Source organism: Morus notabilis, unplaced genomic scaffold (genome assembly GCF_000414095.1).
Source record: "Morus notabilis unplaced genomic scaffold, ASM41409v2 Scaffold695, whole genome shotgun sequence".
Lineage (NCBI taxonomy): Eukaryota > Viridiplantae > Streptophyta > Magnoliopsida > Rosales > Moraceae > Morus > Morus notabilis.
The window spans coordinates 36,116-52,822 of NW_010366382.1; the positions used below are offsets into that span (position 1 = coordinate 36,116).

At 32.7% G+C, this 16,707-nt stretch overlaps 1 protein-coding gene, 1 long non-coding RNA gene and 2 pseudogenes across 2 annotated transcripts; 1 reads left to right on the top strand and 3 right to left on the bottom strand.

The window, feature by feature from the left end:
- Positions 1 to 633: 633 nt before the first annotated feature.
- LOC21393949 lies at positions 634 to 4,219 on the bottom strand (annotated as a pseudogene).
- A 645-nt stretch (positions 4,220 to 4,864) lies between these two features.
- Positions 4,865 to 7,795, top strand: LOC21393951 (annotated as a pseudogene).
- A 3,608-nt stretch (positions 7,796 to 11,403) lies between these two features.
- On the bottom strand, positions 11,404 to 13,578 carry LOC112093938. Its single transcript, XR_002903276.1, has 6 exons — positions 13,473 to 13,578; positions 13,196 to 13,339; positions 13,017 to 13,093; positions 12,030 to 12,338; positions 11,533 to 11,659; positions 11,404 to 11,437 (listed from the first exon to the last, which is right to left on the bottom strand). It is a non-coding gene; the product is annotated as an uncharacterized LOC112093938 (long non-coding RNA).
- A 1,012-nt stretch (positions 13,579 to 14,590) lies between these two features.
- On the bottom strand, positions 14,591 to 15,091 carry LOC21393953 (RING-H2 finger protein ATL72). Its single transcript, XM_010110169.1, has one exon. It carries the CDS (start codon positions 15,089 to 15,091, stop codon positions 14,591 to 14,593), a length of 501 nt encoding a protein of 166 aa, XP_010108471.1.
- Positions 15,092 to 16,707: the final 1,616 nt, after the last annotated feature.

Below are 16,707 nucleotides of genomic sequence, written 5' to 3' on the forward strand. Positions count from 1 at the left end.
AATTATGTATTTGCTTCAAAATTACCTATAAAATATAGTATATCCTATATTTTCTCTTAATAAAAAGAAAACTAAAGGCCACGATGGATTGGCACCTGATTATTTAAAATAATAAAAATAATAAGTCTGTATAAAATCATAATAAATCATGTACTTTGGACATTTTATAGGAACACTACATGCTTTAAGTTTAGATTGACATATGCCAACAGACATAAACTATTGTAGAGAATGCCATAACTAATGATACTTAAAAATCATAAAGCCCATTAAAATCACAAATATATATATAATCACAAAACTCTCATATAATTTAAATATATTAAATGAAATACACAAAAATATAAGTATAATTTTGCTCAATATATAAAACTTAAATGATATTATTGTGATATATTTTATAATAGTTTTAGTATCCATGATAAAAGTCAATTCAATCTTAAAAACCATATCATATTACCTAAATATCTCATTTTCTCTCGTCTTATTTCCCCTTAATTCATGGGGTCCAAATTGTTAGCCTAACAAAAATATAGATTAACATAATAGAAAACATACTTTTTTTAATAAATATAAATACAAAATATGAAATGGTGAAAAATCCTAAAAAAACCCTTTACATTTTGACACATGTCAAATAGCGACAACCCTTCTTTTCACTTTAGCTTGCGAAGAAAACATGTCCGAGAATATCGAACTCTGTAGTCTGTGGGGAATATTACTAATTACCTGCCATCCCTTGAGAATGTCATACCCACCATAGCTTGTATCTTTGAGCGCTTTTCTAAATTAAGCTGCCAAACGCAGGAGGAATCAGCCTCATCAACTCTTGGGAAACTCGCCACGTGTACTTCATTCTTTGTAGCTCACCCCATGTTATTAGATCTTCCCTTCTTCTCTCCCTCTTGCTTATAATGTCCATGTGCTCTAACTTCGTCATTAATAGGGATCAAAAGTCAATTAAAACATAGGTACACAGAGTATAATATAGGATAATTACGTGGTAGGCATCAAATATACATTATTAGTGGGATATATTTTGTAAACTATTAAATTTTCATTAAATCTACTAAATTATTATTAATGTTTTCTATTTAATATGATTCTAACATCATTAATTAACTATTCAAAATTGTACCCTATCGGTAAAGCTATTTTTCGCATCCTAATATACAAACTTTCCATAGTAATTAACATATTTAGTACAGGTGGGCTTATTGGTAGGTTTTTACTTACCATCTAGAACTTTCTTGTAGACCTCGGGGTCTCTTGAAAGCTTCCATATAATCAAGCTCATGAGGATTGCAGATGTGTCGTGACTAGCTAATATCATCAACGTGACATAGTTATCCAAGATTAGATCCTCATCAAGTGGTTTTTTCGTCTCTTAAATGCCAACATGCAGCACAACACGTGGTTTGTTGGTTTCAATTTCCCTTCTGAGTGTTCCTTCTTTCTCTGCTTCAGAATAATTGGTAAGATCCGATCAACAGTTCTTGACCTGGCTCTTTGGCCTTTCCAGTAAATTGTGCCTGAAAATTTTATGGGAAGAGAACATACTGCTTCGAAGGCTACAGAAATATCATCAATCAAGACTATTCTAGTGTACTCATCCTTAATTCCAAAAATAAGGTCAAATGCAATATTAAAGGTAATCTTCTTCATGGTAGTAGTGACTGCTTTTAAAGGACGTCCCTTTAATTCCTTAATTTCGTCCGATAACATGTTGTTAACTAATCCATCCCTTTTTTTTTTTTTTTTTTTTTTTTTTTTTTTTTTTTTTTTTTTGAAGGTTCTGATCTGGCTTTAAGAAGCTTAACATGGCTCCCTTTACAAGTCTATACCTTAAAAAGAATAAAATATGACCTTTTAAATTTAGTACCAAACTAATTAAATAAACACAAAGACTAGAGTTTGGTAAGAAAGAAACTAGAAAGGAAAGAAATGCATATAACAAACATAGTTGAGTACTAAAATGGAGAGGAAAATTAAACCAATTTCTCTTATTGTGTTTGGTATGTGGATCCTTCAATCTCTTCATATTATGGTTTGATTAAAATTGTGGTTCTTCGAAGGATTTGAATCGCTAACCCAATCCACTCCAGCCTCTTTTCTCTACTACCAAACAGTCATAAGTCTCAACCATTCTACTAATCCACTCACCTCTCTCCATTGCCATAACCGAAAACTTTTAGTGAGACACTGAAAAAAGTTGCAGATAATTTTCTATTGACTAAGGACTTAGTTATGGCCCCATTTGATTCTGTTTTCATTTTCATTTTTCATGTTTTTCGATGAGTAAAAACTGAAAATGGTTTGAAAATTGTGTTTGGAGCCCCATTTAATAAAAAACAGAACTGAAAACGTTTTTGGTCTTTCTCATAAAATTGCACGGTTTTTGAAAACGAATTGTAGTCATTTTCGTTTTTTCATTTTCATTTTCTCCTCACTTTTTCCCCATACCACACCAATCTCGGCCTCTTTGTCTTCATCGGCATCTTCACTGACTCAACTCCGCAGACGGTGGTCGTTCACCGGAAGATCTGGAAATCTCCTCTCTCCTCCACTGACTTGTCCTCTTTCTCTCACTCTCGCTTTCTCTCTCCTCCCTCTCTCTCTTCTCCGACTCTTTCGATTATTATTTCCCCCCAGACTCTTACGGCGATTGAGAAAGTGTCTTCGATAGCGAGGCTTCTTCCTTCACCACCTCCAGATTCAGCTCAATTCTCCAGTGCCGTGATTTTCTCGCTCCTTTTCCGGCTTGCCAAACGGTAATGTTTTTTTTTATTCTCTGTTTTGCTTTTGATTTCGGGGTTGTTGATCGGAGTAGTTTGAGATTTTGAAGCATCGGATGAGACTGTGGTGAGTTTGAAGTTTGAAGCTCGATTTCTATTCGTGAAATGTGGAGATTGGAAATTGAAAGTGGCCGATCTCTTGCCTGTTTTTATTCTCTCTGGTTTTTTCTTTTTTGGTTTTTTGTTGCTCTGTAATTTTTCGATTGATGTGTATGTATATACTGTATTTGTATATATATATATATATATAATCCCCATTATTTTTCTATTTTATTAAATGTCTCAGTTAATCAGCAACTTTCTGGGTTTATTTCCAAATGTGCAGCTTTCCCTCTAATACAAACTAAAATTGTGGTCTTCTTCCGAATTCAACGGTCTCCAGAACCAACCCAGAAACCAATCCAGTATTTAAAAAAAAGCCTCAAAATTTACATATGTTAATGCTTTAGGATGGTAAATTTTCTGGTATATATATAGAAAAACTCAAAATTTGCAATTCTATTCATATTTTAGGATGGTAATTTTTCTGATTTAAAGTAATGAAAACATTTTTAAAAATTAAACCACCAAACACAATTTCAGTTTTTTTTAAACTGAAAACAATCTCAGAATAAAACTATCAAACGCATTTTCAGAAATGATTCCAAAATGAAAATAAAAACATTTTCGTTTTCATTTTCATACAAAAAACAAAAATGTTTTGAAACCAATAACGCACCCTATATATTTTAATTATTGGATTGGAGTACACATCTATAATTTTTCTTATAAAGTGGTGTATAATTAAAATTTTGTTAAAAATAAAGATTAAAAATAAAATTTTTAAAATTTAAATAGGTCACATGCCCTCATTCATCACTATCACTCTCCATACTCTCACTTTTCCCTCCTACCAAACAAGTTCTATATATTATCCGGTGGTTTTTTTTTTCGGTGGTTAATTTTTAGAGATTATCATATAGAATTTTGTAGATCTTTGCATGAAAAAGGTTAAAGCTATTGCGCCAATTGATTTAGTTTTAATATATAACCTATGCAAATTAACGTGTGCATTTGATCTTGTGAGTCCAAATATACTTTGCTTTCCCCCAGTAGCTTGAAGGTTCAGAGGTTGTTTGGCAGCCAAAACATCATCTTCAGCAGCAAGAACAAATTTGTTACCAGCTTGACCGGTGATAACGACATGAGTTGGTGAACCCATCAAAGAAGTTTTGAAAACTTGCCCAGATTATGATGTTCTTTCTTCTAGCCATTGGTGGCTTTTTTTTCATCCTTTTGAGCTTCAGAAAGCTAAATATTGTCTCGCCGACTAAAGGATATCCTAGTGACCCTCAAGGGAGATTCTTGTTCTGATCCTTGGAGAGCAATTTTTTAAGTAAGAAAGCTGAAATCAAAGTGATCAAAATTGCTGCTACGAAATACATTGCGGAACGCTTGATTGTTAAGGCATGTAGTACTGTGACTTATATGTAGAGAAACTGAAGTCAACCATTGCCGGCAAGGAAACTTGAGAATCATTACTGAGAAGTATGAGACAATGAAGGCTATAGAAAACGACGAGAAGAAAATATAATGAATAAGAAACATAATAGTATTTTGACAATTTATGTTTAAAACTCAGTTAATTACGACAACTTGTTTTGCTTTTGTTGGGATGCTGACCAACATGGCAGTTGGTGATGCAAATGACAACTAGCAAGTCGATACTCGGATAAAAAGTGTTGGGCGTTAGTGATTAAAAAGATTCTTTCCTTGGTTAATATATATATATATATATATAACCAGCAAAACATAAATATATATATATATATATGGTATGTATGTGATCTGTATGTATGTATATATCACCGTTAATATTATGTCTTAAGCCAAGATGTATATCAGCAGTACATATGTTGACATTCACTGATTGAACTTAATTGACGCTGATAATTATATATACATTATGTCAGCATTTTTCATCAAATATAAAGCTCCAAAGTCTAATTAAACGGTACGGAGGTTTATCATCATCATAATCATTATTATTATTTAGTCGGCGAGACAATATTTAGCTTTCTGAAGCTCAAAAAATGAAAAAAAAAAGCCACCAATGGCTAGAAGAAAGAATATCAAAACATGGGCAAGTTTTCAAAACCTCCTTGATGGGTTCACCAACTGTGGTTATTACCGGTCAAGCTGGTAATAAATTTGTATTTGGTGCTGATGTTTTGGCCGCCAAGCAACCTATGACTTTTCAAACTATTGCTGGAAAGCAAAATATATTCGAACTCACGGGATCAAGATAACAAAATTATTAACTTTATGCAATACAAATTAATTTGCATAGATCATAGAGTAAAACTTAATCAATTGGCGCAATACCATTTGTCGCATGGCCTAGCTTTAACAATTCACATATTATTAGGCAAAGTTCTATCCATTTCTATATGCTAATTTCTAAAAATTAAGTCCCGCTGGTTTAAGATCATTGAACATATAGAGCTTGTTTGGTAGGAGAGAAGAGTGAGAGAAGTGAGAGAAATGCTATGAGTCGCCGCTTAGTGAATGGGGGCATCTGTCCCATTTGAGCTTTACAGGTTCAATTTTTCCATTATTTTTAATTGTCCCCCACTTTATAATTCTTATAAATTATGCAAGTGTGCACCAATTCAATAATTGAAATACATAACTATGTCCTTCAATAGAAAATAATCCTCCATTGGAGAGAGAGGTGAGGGTCGTTTGAGCTGAAAGGAGAATTATGACGGTTTGGTAGTAGAGAAAAGAGGAGGAAATGAATTAGATGATGGATTCAAATCCTTCAAAAAAGCCACAATTTTAATCACTTCCAATAAGGAGGGATCAAAAGAGAGAATCAACAGTAGCAAACACAATAAGAAAAATGTCCTTTGCGCTCTCCATTTTAGTACCCACCTATGTTATATGCATTTCTTTACTATCCATTTTCTTTCTAATTACCAAACTTAATTAGTTTTGGTGTTTGTTTAATTAGTTAATTGGTACTCAATTTTCACCATTAAAAGGTTATATATTTTTTCCTTCAGGTACAGACTGGTAAAAGAAGCCATGTTGAGCTTTTTAAAGCCAGAGAACCTGCAAAACTACTTAAAAAGGATGGATGAGTTAGTTAACAACATATTATCGGAGGAATTTAAGGAATTGAAGTGAGATCCTTTAAAAGCAGTACCTGCCATGAAGAAGATTACCTTCAAAATTGCATGTGACCTTATTTTTGGAATCAAGGATGAGTACACTAGAAAGGTCTTGTTTGATGATTTTTCTGTAGCCTTCAAAGCAGCTTGGTCTCTTCCTATAAATTTTCCAGGCACGGTTTACTGGAAAGGCCTAAGAGCCAGGTCAAGGATTGTTTACCGGATCTTACCGATCCTGAGGCAGAGAAAACAAGAACTCTCAGATGGGAAATTTACACCCACAACAAACGACGTCTTGTGTTGCATGTTGGCATCAAGAGACGAAATTCAACAGCCACTTGATGATGACCTAATATTGGATAACTTTATCACATTGATGATAGCCAGTCATGACACATCTGCAATCCTTATGAGCTTTGATAATATGGAAGCTTTCTAGAGACCACGTGATCTACAAGAAAGTTCTAGAAGGTGAGTGAAAACCTACCAATATATACATACTGTGTCAGAGCTAGAAATTTTTACAAGTGAAGGTTAGTAATTAATTATTATTATTTTTCATATCCTACGTGTGCCTATTTGTAAACATGTTACCACGTAGAAAAATTGTATGTTCAGGTTATGAAAAATAATCTTATCAGTAGGATACAGTCATAAGCATTTAAATTATATTAAAATCATTTTAAAAAAGTTATAATTATTTAACATAATTTAATAAAAATTTAACGATTAAAAGATTACTAAAATATTTTCTATGTCTGCCACATAATACTCCAATTATACATTTTTAGCTATCTGTAATATTTCACTTGTGAAATCCCAATGACGAAATTAGAGCACATGGACTTATAAGAAAGAGGGAGGGAAGAATGGAAGATCTAACAGGTGAGATACAAAAAATAAAGTACACGTGGCGAGTTGCCGGCCATGAGTTGATGAGGTTGATTCCCCCTGCGTTTGGCACCTTTAGACGAGCACTCAAAGATACAAGCTATGATGGGTATGACATCCACAAGGGATGGCAGGTAAATAATTCGTTTCAATGATAGTGGTCCTATAATTACACCATTTTCGATACAATATCAAATTAACGTGCCAAAGTAAAATTTTAATATTTGAGTAGCAAAAATACTCTCTAATATAATACAATTTTATGTTAAAATTTGACAAATGCCGCTAAGTATAACATATATCATTATTCATATTTTGATATTTGATTTTTATTAGTTGGTAGATTTACCTCTTCATTAAATCATTAAACATTGGTATTTTAAATTATTTGAAAATTAAAAATCTACTGTTACAATATTCAATTAATGGTTAATGAAAAAATATAGGTATAGTATTTTAATTAGCATTCTATATGTATTGGTATTATAAATGAAAAGAAAACTGTTAAAATATGCTAGTTTTACGTTTTAATGTCAAATATAACTTTAACATTAGTATTTGCATTGCATTAGAGATGATCTTGTCAATATTTCATTTATTTTCTTAAATGGGTTTTCCTATATGTACATAAATATACATGCAGGTGTTTTGGGTGGCGTATGGAACTCATATGAACAAAGATGTGTTTGACAACCCAACAGAGTTTGATCCGTTACGTTTTTTGAGAATCCATCGAAACCAATCCCACCTTATGCTTATGTACCTTTTGGTGGAGGGCTTAACACTTGCATTGGCAATGAGTTTGCCAGAGTTGAAACACTTGTTACCATTCACAACTTCGTCACTTTGTCTGAATGGTCACAGGTCAACCCCGAGGAAGTCACCCGCCAACCAATGCCATATCCGTCTTTCGGTCTTCCAATCAAGATTATCAAGCCTAGAAAATCCATTTAACAAAGCATCTAATTGTTTATTGCCTTTATATAAAGTACTGCTTTCTGATGCTGTTAATTACTATGGGACAAGAGGATACTGGGACCCCCATCCGCAACCAATGCGTCAATTTATACACTCCACATCAAACCCGTGATTAAATCTCAGAAGAATCCTCACCCTATCTCCTCCTTCCAATTCCGACAGACAAATCGCCCATTCCGTCACCGGAATCCTCATTCCGGCCTCCAATGATCTGTACACCATCTCCCGAACCTAATATTATTGCTATCACTATCATGGCCGTAGCTCAACTTATTTCTTTCTAAAAAAAAGCATATATATAAAAATGTAATTTATTATACTCATATACACGTAGCCCCCGCTAAATACTAAAAATTAATCTAATAATTTTATTATGATTATTTTTCAATTATTATTCCCGACTGACAAAATTTTCTGCTTTGTTACTAATCATTATCGATATTCTTCCCATGCCCGAGCCAGCCATTGCATGCAATAAGGTGATGTTTAATTTATGGGTTCAAAATCATAATTTATGATTTTAATTATTAAAATTTAAATTTTTAGTGAGAGAAAAAACACTGTAACAGAACCAAAAACTATAATTTTAAACTATACAGAATCTTTAAAATAAACGTCACATAATACTGTCAGCAAGCCTTGTGACGAATATCTGCTGATGATCATCTGCGAAGGAAACGATTAATCTTAGGGCGCAGCGCAGCATCGAGTTCAATGCAGCTCAACAAGGCTATGACCATGTTGTCTATCGTTGTACAGCATCATGCGAATTTCCAACTCCACATATTTTTCTCTTTTTCGCTTGGATCCTTCATGGCCATAAGCAAACTTTCCAAAATATAAGTAAAAAAAAAAAACTCGCTGTATCTCGAACTCGAATTATATTATATCCACAACTTACTAATGTAATTTTAAGGGATGTGTCTATATATTGGGTCACTCACATCTTTCCTAAAATGAGATTCATAACCTTTTATTAAAGAGGTTGACGTATATGACTAAGGCATATGTATACAGACACACATATATATATATATATATATAGTTCTTTAGTCCTGCAGTAACTATTTACCTGACTTATCTTATAAGTGATTTTCAACCGTTCGATGGAAATGGACGGGCGGGATTCATTATGTCCTTGCACAAGCATTCACAAGTGCTAGCTTCCGTACATTGCAAGTGGCAGCTTTTATTGGCCATGTGTTGAACGAAGAGAAAAGGGAGAAGGAAGAGTGAGATTGGTGGCTACGTGTATATGTGAGAGACAATGGATGATGTGAGAGACAAGGGAGATGGCTGTAAGAAAAAAATATATTAAAAATATGTGAAACCCAATTAAAAAAAAAAAAAAAAAGCTCTTTCTCTAGACAAAACAAAGAGAGGCTTGATTAGCAAAAAAAAAAAAAAAAACGTGTGAGGCTTAATCGTTTATGGAGGGGGAAAGAGCTTAGTAAAAATAATAGCTTTTATAGTTTTACAGTAGGCGAAAAATATAAGGATCGTGTCTGTAAAATTTCATTATTTTTTGACGTCATTTTTATTTTATTTTATTTTTTAAAGATGAAAAATAAAGAAAATCATAAAAAAATAGAATATTCATCAAAAAATAGTGCCGCTTATTGCATTAATTGATAAAAATCATATATTAAATTTAGAATGTAAAAAATAAATAAAACTATAAATTTTTTACCTATCCCGTCCCCTGAGCTGGCCCCTGAGCGCCCCACTACGCGGGCCGGTGGCTTTTTGATAGGTTTAACTTTTTTTGTCATTTTTTGAGGTAATTTTTTTCTGACATGCCTAGAAAAATGTAAAGATTGTGTCTGTAAAATTTCATTATTTTTTGACGTCGTTTTTATTTTATTATATTTTTTAAAGATGAAAAATAAAGAAAATCATAAAAAATAGAATATTCATAAAAAATGTAAGGATTGTGTCTGCAATATTCCATTTATGTTATTTATCTTTTGTACTTTTTATTTATGTGTTATGTACTAATTTTGTGTTTCTATTTATGCCGTTATTATTTTTTGCATTTTTAATCTACTTGTATCTATTGTTTTCTCTTACTTAAGTCTTAAAAAAAACGATTTAATTTGTATTTCCTTCTATGTTCTTCACTTTTTGTACTTTTTACTTATTTGTTATCTATTATTTTCTCTTACTTAGAGCTTAAAAAAAGTGGTCAAATTAAATAATATTTGAATTACATTTTGAACGTGGCTTCCGAATCTACAAAACTCACTTCATCAAAATAAGCTGTGCGGTCTAAATGTTAAGAAAAATAATAGAGTATGGCGATTAATTAGAACGTATTTGTTTACATCATACAATTATTTTTCTAATAGACAATAAATATAACAGTCAAATTCATGCAATTGCATGTGCCTACTTTTACTAGTTTCTTAAAAAAAATGAAAATATTTTAAGACATTAAAATATTTAAAGGAAAATAATAAAATAAAAAGTTCATGATTTTTTTTTCTAGATTTATTAGATTTTGATTAAGTAAAAGAGTACTAAGGTCATTTTACATCTTAAAAATCAACTTCAGAGTACCAAGAATATGTTTTTAAAAACGTTGAGATATCATTTTAATGTTATCAAGAACACAAGATACTAAAAGCATATTTCCCTATATACATTGTCACTTATGTTCATTAACATGAAATACAACAAATCAATCAATATACATATTTTTATACTATATGTTTACTTAATTGTTATAAAAAATACATGTTTTGAGGATTAATATACATTGTCGTTTCTTACACTACAACAAATATCAATATCAATAGCTGACTAAAAACGCTATTAATCACTAGTAATAGCATTTTTTGGAGCGCTAAGACAGCGAGCGCTATTAAAAATCGTATGAAAAAATAGCATTTTAAGAATGATGGAAAGCGCTATAGAATTGAGGAATTATAACATTTAAGACAAGTTATTTTCAACCTCTTACAGCTATTTAACATGACTACGATACAGATTAATAACTTTTTTTTCTTGTTATATTCATACTCTTGTAGCTTTTTAAAATTATTATTGATATCCTTTTGAATTCATTCAAATAAATGGTAATTCCGAGATACGTAATATAGCTAAATAGGAACATTTAAATTAAAACATAAAAACATTCAACATATTAATTGTTATCAGTATCTACCAAGTTAGCAATACAATTACGTCTACAACATAATTCATACAATGTCTAAAACCTTAACATTCAAAACAAGTAAAGAAAACAGAGGAATAGCTGAAGATATCAAAGTATCCAAAACATATAAGTGCAATGGTGAAGTAAATCCTTTCCATCTTAGCAAAATGCTTCAACAAAAAAGTCATCTCCACTGTGTAACCTGTAAGAAAGTGATCCACTATCAAAACAATAATCAAACTCAACTAAAACTTCCACTATTTAACTTATAAATAAAGCAAAGACTAGTTACACCATTCACAACTACGTAGCCACATTCACATATGTTTTGCAGTGAGTTAGAGGAAACATGACTTCAATGATGCACTAGACAAAAATTTAATGTCAAACTTGTAAGACATAGAGCATGGCTTACATGTATTGGTATGTAGATAGTTGGCGAAAGCATGAGTCTTCATTGCCTACATTTAAACCCGAAGAGAAAAAAAAACTTACTATCACAATCATATAATGTTTTGGTTAAAACAAATTTGCAATTAGTAGAGATTCCACATACCCCTTTAAAATATTATCAACAAGTCATGCCACATTACTTGAAATTGCTTCTTCATTGGTACTCATCTCACTCGTTGGCCTCCATAAAAAAGCGTCCGGTTTTTTTGCTACATCCATCCACACTCTAACTGCATTCGGTTTATATGATTGTAGATCACAATCATATAAATATATATATATATATATATATAGAGAGAGAGAGATCCTCAAATAATCATGTTACCAAACTCAAACAAAAAGTAGGCAATTCACAAGCAAAGTGAAATTCAGAAACTTGTATAACAGCTTGTTTAAAGGTACAAAACAGTTTGAGCAAGGTACAAAACAGTATTACAAGGTGTAATGCTGGCCAGTTTTGAGCACCAGAAGAACCGTTTGAGCACCAAAGACATAAATGAAATGTCACACTACCAAGAATGTAATTCTATTATTAGCATACTATTCCTACATTGGTAGCGATCACATCATATCAAACATAGTTGCGTGTATCAAAATTACCTCAGGAAAGTTGGCAAGTTTCGCTGGGTTTGGCGTGCCCATAACAAAAGTATAAGCTTTTTTTCCCCACTGCAGTTATCAGCTTTTCCTCTGATTACTCATGTGAAGACAAAATCAATCATGCTTTTCTCCCTCTACTGTTTCGGGAACATCACCACTTGCAATCCGCTGAGCAAGTCCCTCGGCTATTGCTGTTTTTCCAACACCAGGCTCTCCAATTAAGGAGAGCTTATTTTTGGTTCGCATGCCTAAAATTTGAACAACTCTTACTATTTGTTCTTGCCTTCAAATAAGAGGATCCAACTTACCCTAAAAAGAAGCAAGAAATAGAACTTACAAAACAGTCCATAACATGAGAAGTGCAAAGCTACAATCTTGTAACACATTAAAATTCTTATTAAGAAGAAAAGAAAAACCTCTTCTGCTAATAAGAAAAAAATACAGATAACAAGCATCATGTCATTCAATTACCACACAGATTATATACAACACACAGATAATAAGCATCATTTCATTGAATTACCAAGGCAGACAACAAATTGGAAGACAAGTCTTGCCTTGAAGACCAAAAGTGGATTTATAGACAAACGCAGATAATAACCAAGCTTTGGAATTGCTCATGAAAAAAAAAATGCTGGAACATATATTCACATCATGTATCAGAAAGCTAAGTAGTCTAGAAGTGAAAACAAATAACAAAAAACATATATATGTATTATGTATAGGCGACTAACCCTAATTAGGAAACAAAATAAACAGGGTATACGACAAAACCAAATATAAAGATCAATTGCTTTGTACCTCATCTCCTTATATTGCTGCTTTTACAACTCAAAAATCGAAAGAACAAGATTGTTTGCACATTAAACTCGTGATTTCAGACCCGTGGATAAACAGAGTATAAAAATTGAGTAAAAACAAAACTTTAATAAATAGCTTAAAACTTTAATAGGCTGACATTAAAACTAGTTCTAGCTCTAAAATTACCTGAGAGCTAATATAAAGCTTTCATCAAGCTTTTGGCAATGAGAGCCTCAACTTATTCATCACTTGTGCCATCTTCTCTGCAAATGAGACAAAAAAAAAATGGAAAAATGAGTAGTTAGCACTTAAAAAAGCCAATAAATCCAACAAAAATGATACCCAAATAGGAGCTAATATCATACCTGCTCAGGTGCACCTTTGCTTGCACACCATTTTTCCTTCACTGTTAATGTATGTGAGAGCTGTGCGCTTATCAATCAGGTTGAATGGAAGGAAATGCACAGTGTGAATACCGGCTCAGGCCTATTCGTGACCAAAAGAAGTAACTAGTAGAATATACAAAGGAAATAATGATCAATAAGACAATAACATCAAAGAAAGTCATTCATCATTTAAATATATACCTCCTTTGGAACAGGAAGCAAACTTGCAAACAAATATGAAAAAGTCTGGTGGTACCTCTATGAGATTTTTGTCAAACTGAAAGTTTGTTCAATGTCAAAGTTCTATTTTTGTCACTGCAAAGCACATCCATCCTGCTATTTCTTCTATAGCCGCCATTCTATGATTCTAGGTCCAAAAAAAAAAATTGAAAACAGAAAAAAATAATAATAATTGAACAAAAATCCACAACGTAGAGAGAAAGAAATTACTTCAACACATAATTCCTGATACTTATATATGCCTAAATCTATTTCCCAAATTAACAAAGATTGTGCTTAACACAGTCTCTACATTTAATCAATCAAGTAGATCTTCTCATTTGATTTTTGTCTGTTCCCGTTCATTATTTAACCAAAACCCTATAATCTAAGCAAACAACAATAAAAAAGGACCAGGTAAGATCAAATTGAATTCATCTCCAAAAAAAAAAAGTTCCAAAATTCTAAACAGGAGAACTAAGGCCGAATCTGAAGGAGAGATGACAGAGAAGAAAGAAGAAGAAGAAGAAGCAAGGCCACAAGGGTGGGTGACTTTTGAGAGAAAGAGAGGGTCACCGTGGAGAGAATAGAAGGAGCGGCGGTAGAGAGAAGAAACCCTAGTTTCACTTCAGTGTGGAGTGAAAAAATGAAGAAGAAAAGGCAGCGTGGAGGAGTGAAAAATGAGAGAATGACAGTGGGGGAAGCTTTTGTCGAATGGGTATTAGAGTAGCAAAAGCAGTGCAAAAAATAAAGAGGGAGAATAAGAGAGCGGGAATTTGAAAATTTGGGGAAGTAATTTTCAATGCCTGCCTAATATGATTTTGATGTGTATATACATATATATTTAAATATATATAAAATAAATATGTCAAAATATCATAAAATTTTAATATATATATATATATTCTAATTATTTCTAAACGCTATTATATACAGACGTAATAACGTTTTTTTTAAAAACACTGTAACTAACCGTTACGAAATATTTATTGTGGTGTAGTGTTATAATTTAACATATATATCTTTATATATAAATATTCACATTTTATATATAAATATAATTATATATCTAAAGTTTCAATCCAATAAACAGTAACCGTCAGTTAAAGACCTTCCCTATATATATATATCTCCAGCTGCTCAATCAATAACCAACTAAGAACGTGCTAAGCATCGCCGGCAAATGGGACAAGACAAGTGGGACGTCCCCATTCCGTACCAAGCGTCGATACACTCCACATGAAACCCATGATTGCATCCAGGAAGAATCCTCACCCTCTCTCCTCCTTCGAATTCCGCCAGACAAATCGGGCATTCCGTCACCGGAATCCTCATTCCCTCCTCTAACGATCCGTACAACATCTCCGGAATCTGACTCGCCACTCTACTATTTATACTACAGCTATCAATATTCTTCCCATGCTCAATTAGCCGCGGGCTTCTGAACATAATAACATTGTCAGCAGGCCGTATGACGAATATCTGCTGATGATCATCTGCGGAGGAAAATCTCCGACTCAATCTTAGAGCGCAGCGCAGAATCGAGTTCAATGCGACTGCAAAGATCACAAAACAGAGGAAAGCCGACAAGGCTATGACCATGTTCTTGTCGAAGTAAAGAAGCGAGCGGTGCTGTGGAGTAGTGCTGATCGCCATGTTTTTTTTTTTTTTTTTTTTTTTTTTTTTTTGAGATTTTTGGTTTAAAGAAAGAAGATTTTGTGATGTTGCAGAAATTTCAACCTGGATAAAAAAAAGTTGGACATATGGCAGACATGGGATATTTACTGGACTGGAGTTTAGTTTGGGATAGGGAAGTGGTTATCATCTTTGTGGCACCACGGAATGTGAAAACTAGTGGAATCGTGGCTCGTGGTTAGGGATTATGTTAGAATATATACAGAGATGATTCTTTCACATGGCCACGGGTTCTTTGATTAAATCGAACGTGAGAAATTAACAAACGAAAGGGAATATTGAGGGAGAAAAATATCTTTTTATTCGTCATCCACTTGTTCATGATAAAGATAAAGAGATGTGGAAGTAGGGCATGCCCTAAATAAGAAACGTGATAATATAAACAGTAGTAGTGTATATTACACACTCAGATTTTCTATTTAATTTTGGTGTCTAACCAATTATATAATGTCATATAGTGTAAAAAATTTGAACTTTTTTTTACCTAATTTTTTTGTACTTATCACGGGTTGATGTGGCATTATATGATTGATTAAACAACAAAAACAGGAGAAAAAAATCTGGTAACATACGTTACATGCAAAAATAACTCGTGTGTATTAAGTTGGACAAGCCTAGACTACTCTATCGCATAATATTCTAAATGGAGCTGATGCTATACCAAGGAATAAATCAGTTTTGTGCTTAAAGTGAATGGTAAATCATTCTTTTTAGGTTCTAAGCCCGTTTATTTCACTGATTTGAGTTTAGAATTCGAGTTTTGTTACAGTAAAAAACTCTCATAAACAGTCGCATCTAACTTTTTTACTCTAGTAAGAAACTCTCAAACAAAGTCACATCTAAACTCGAATTAACGATCTAAACAGTCCCTAAATACTTGCTTAGTCATACTCCATAGCCTATTCTTGGACCGCTACTCAACCAATGTATTTTGCAACGTTGGGTGGACGGTAGAATATAAGTAAAAACTAGATCCATCTTTCGAGTAAAAATATAAAATTGTTTCAGATTTTTTCCGTTTCATGTTTCATCGGTAGACCCCATGATTTTGAAAATAATGAAAGGGATCAAAGATGGGATATCATTAATGAGCGCTTTTTATTTCAGGACCAAAAAAAGCTTAATTAATCAGATACGTTTGTAGTAAAAAATAGAAGACGGACAAATGCATTATTCAATTGCATCGAAACTAAGTGGTACATAAGTACAATTATAACATATGACTAAAATCTGCCAGTTGTTAAACGTTTAAGAGTACTAGTACTGATTTTTCATACCCTATTCTTGAATCTCCTTGATCAAATTTACAAGCGGGGTTCCGGCACTTTAATAAAAGTTGCTGTCAGCTTCGCCAATAACTATGGATGAACAATGGCCCGGTGGCGATTACTGGCGAATTAAATGCTGGGAAAAGTGGAATCTGGATCCAGTTACCGGTACACTGGATTTTTACCCTTAATTATCTATTCCATAGTCATCATACTAGCTAATCTTAAATATTGTTTACACACTCTACTAGGCAATTATTACTAATTAATTACTTCAGAGCTATAAATTTATCTTTTTCTTCTTCCCCC

Excerpts from the sequence above, each read along its gene's own strand:
- LOC21393953 (XM_010110169.1), bottom strand. The coding sequence starts at position 15,091 with ATGGCGATCAGCACTACTCCACAGCACCGCTCGCTTCTTTACTTCGAC.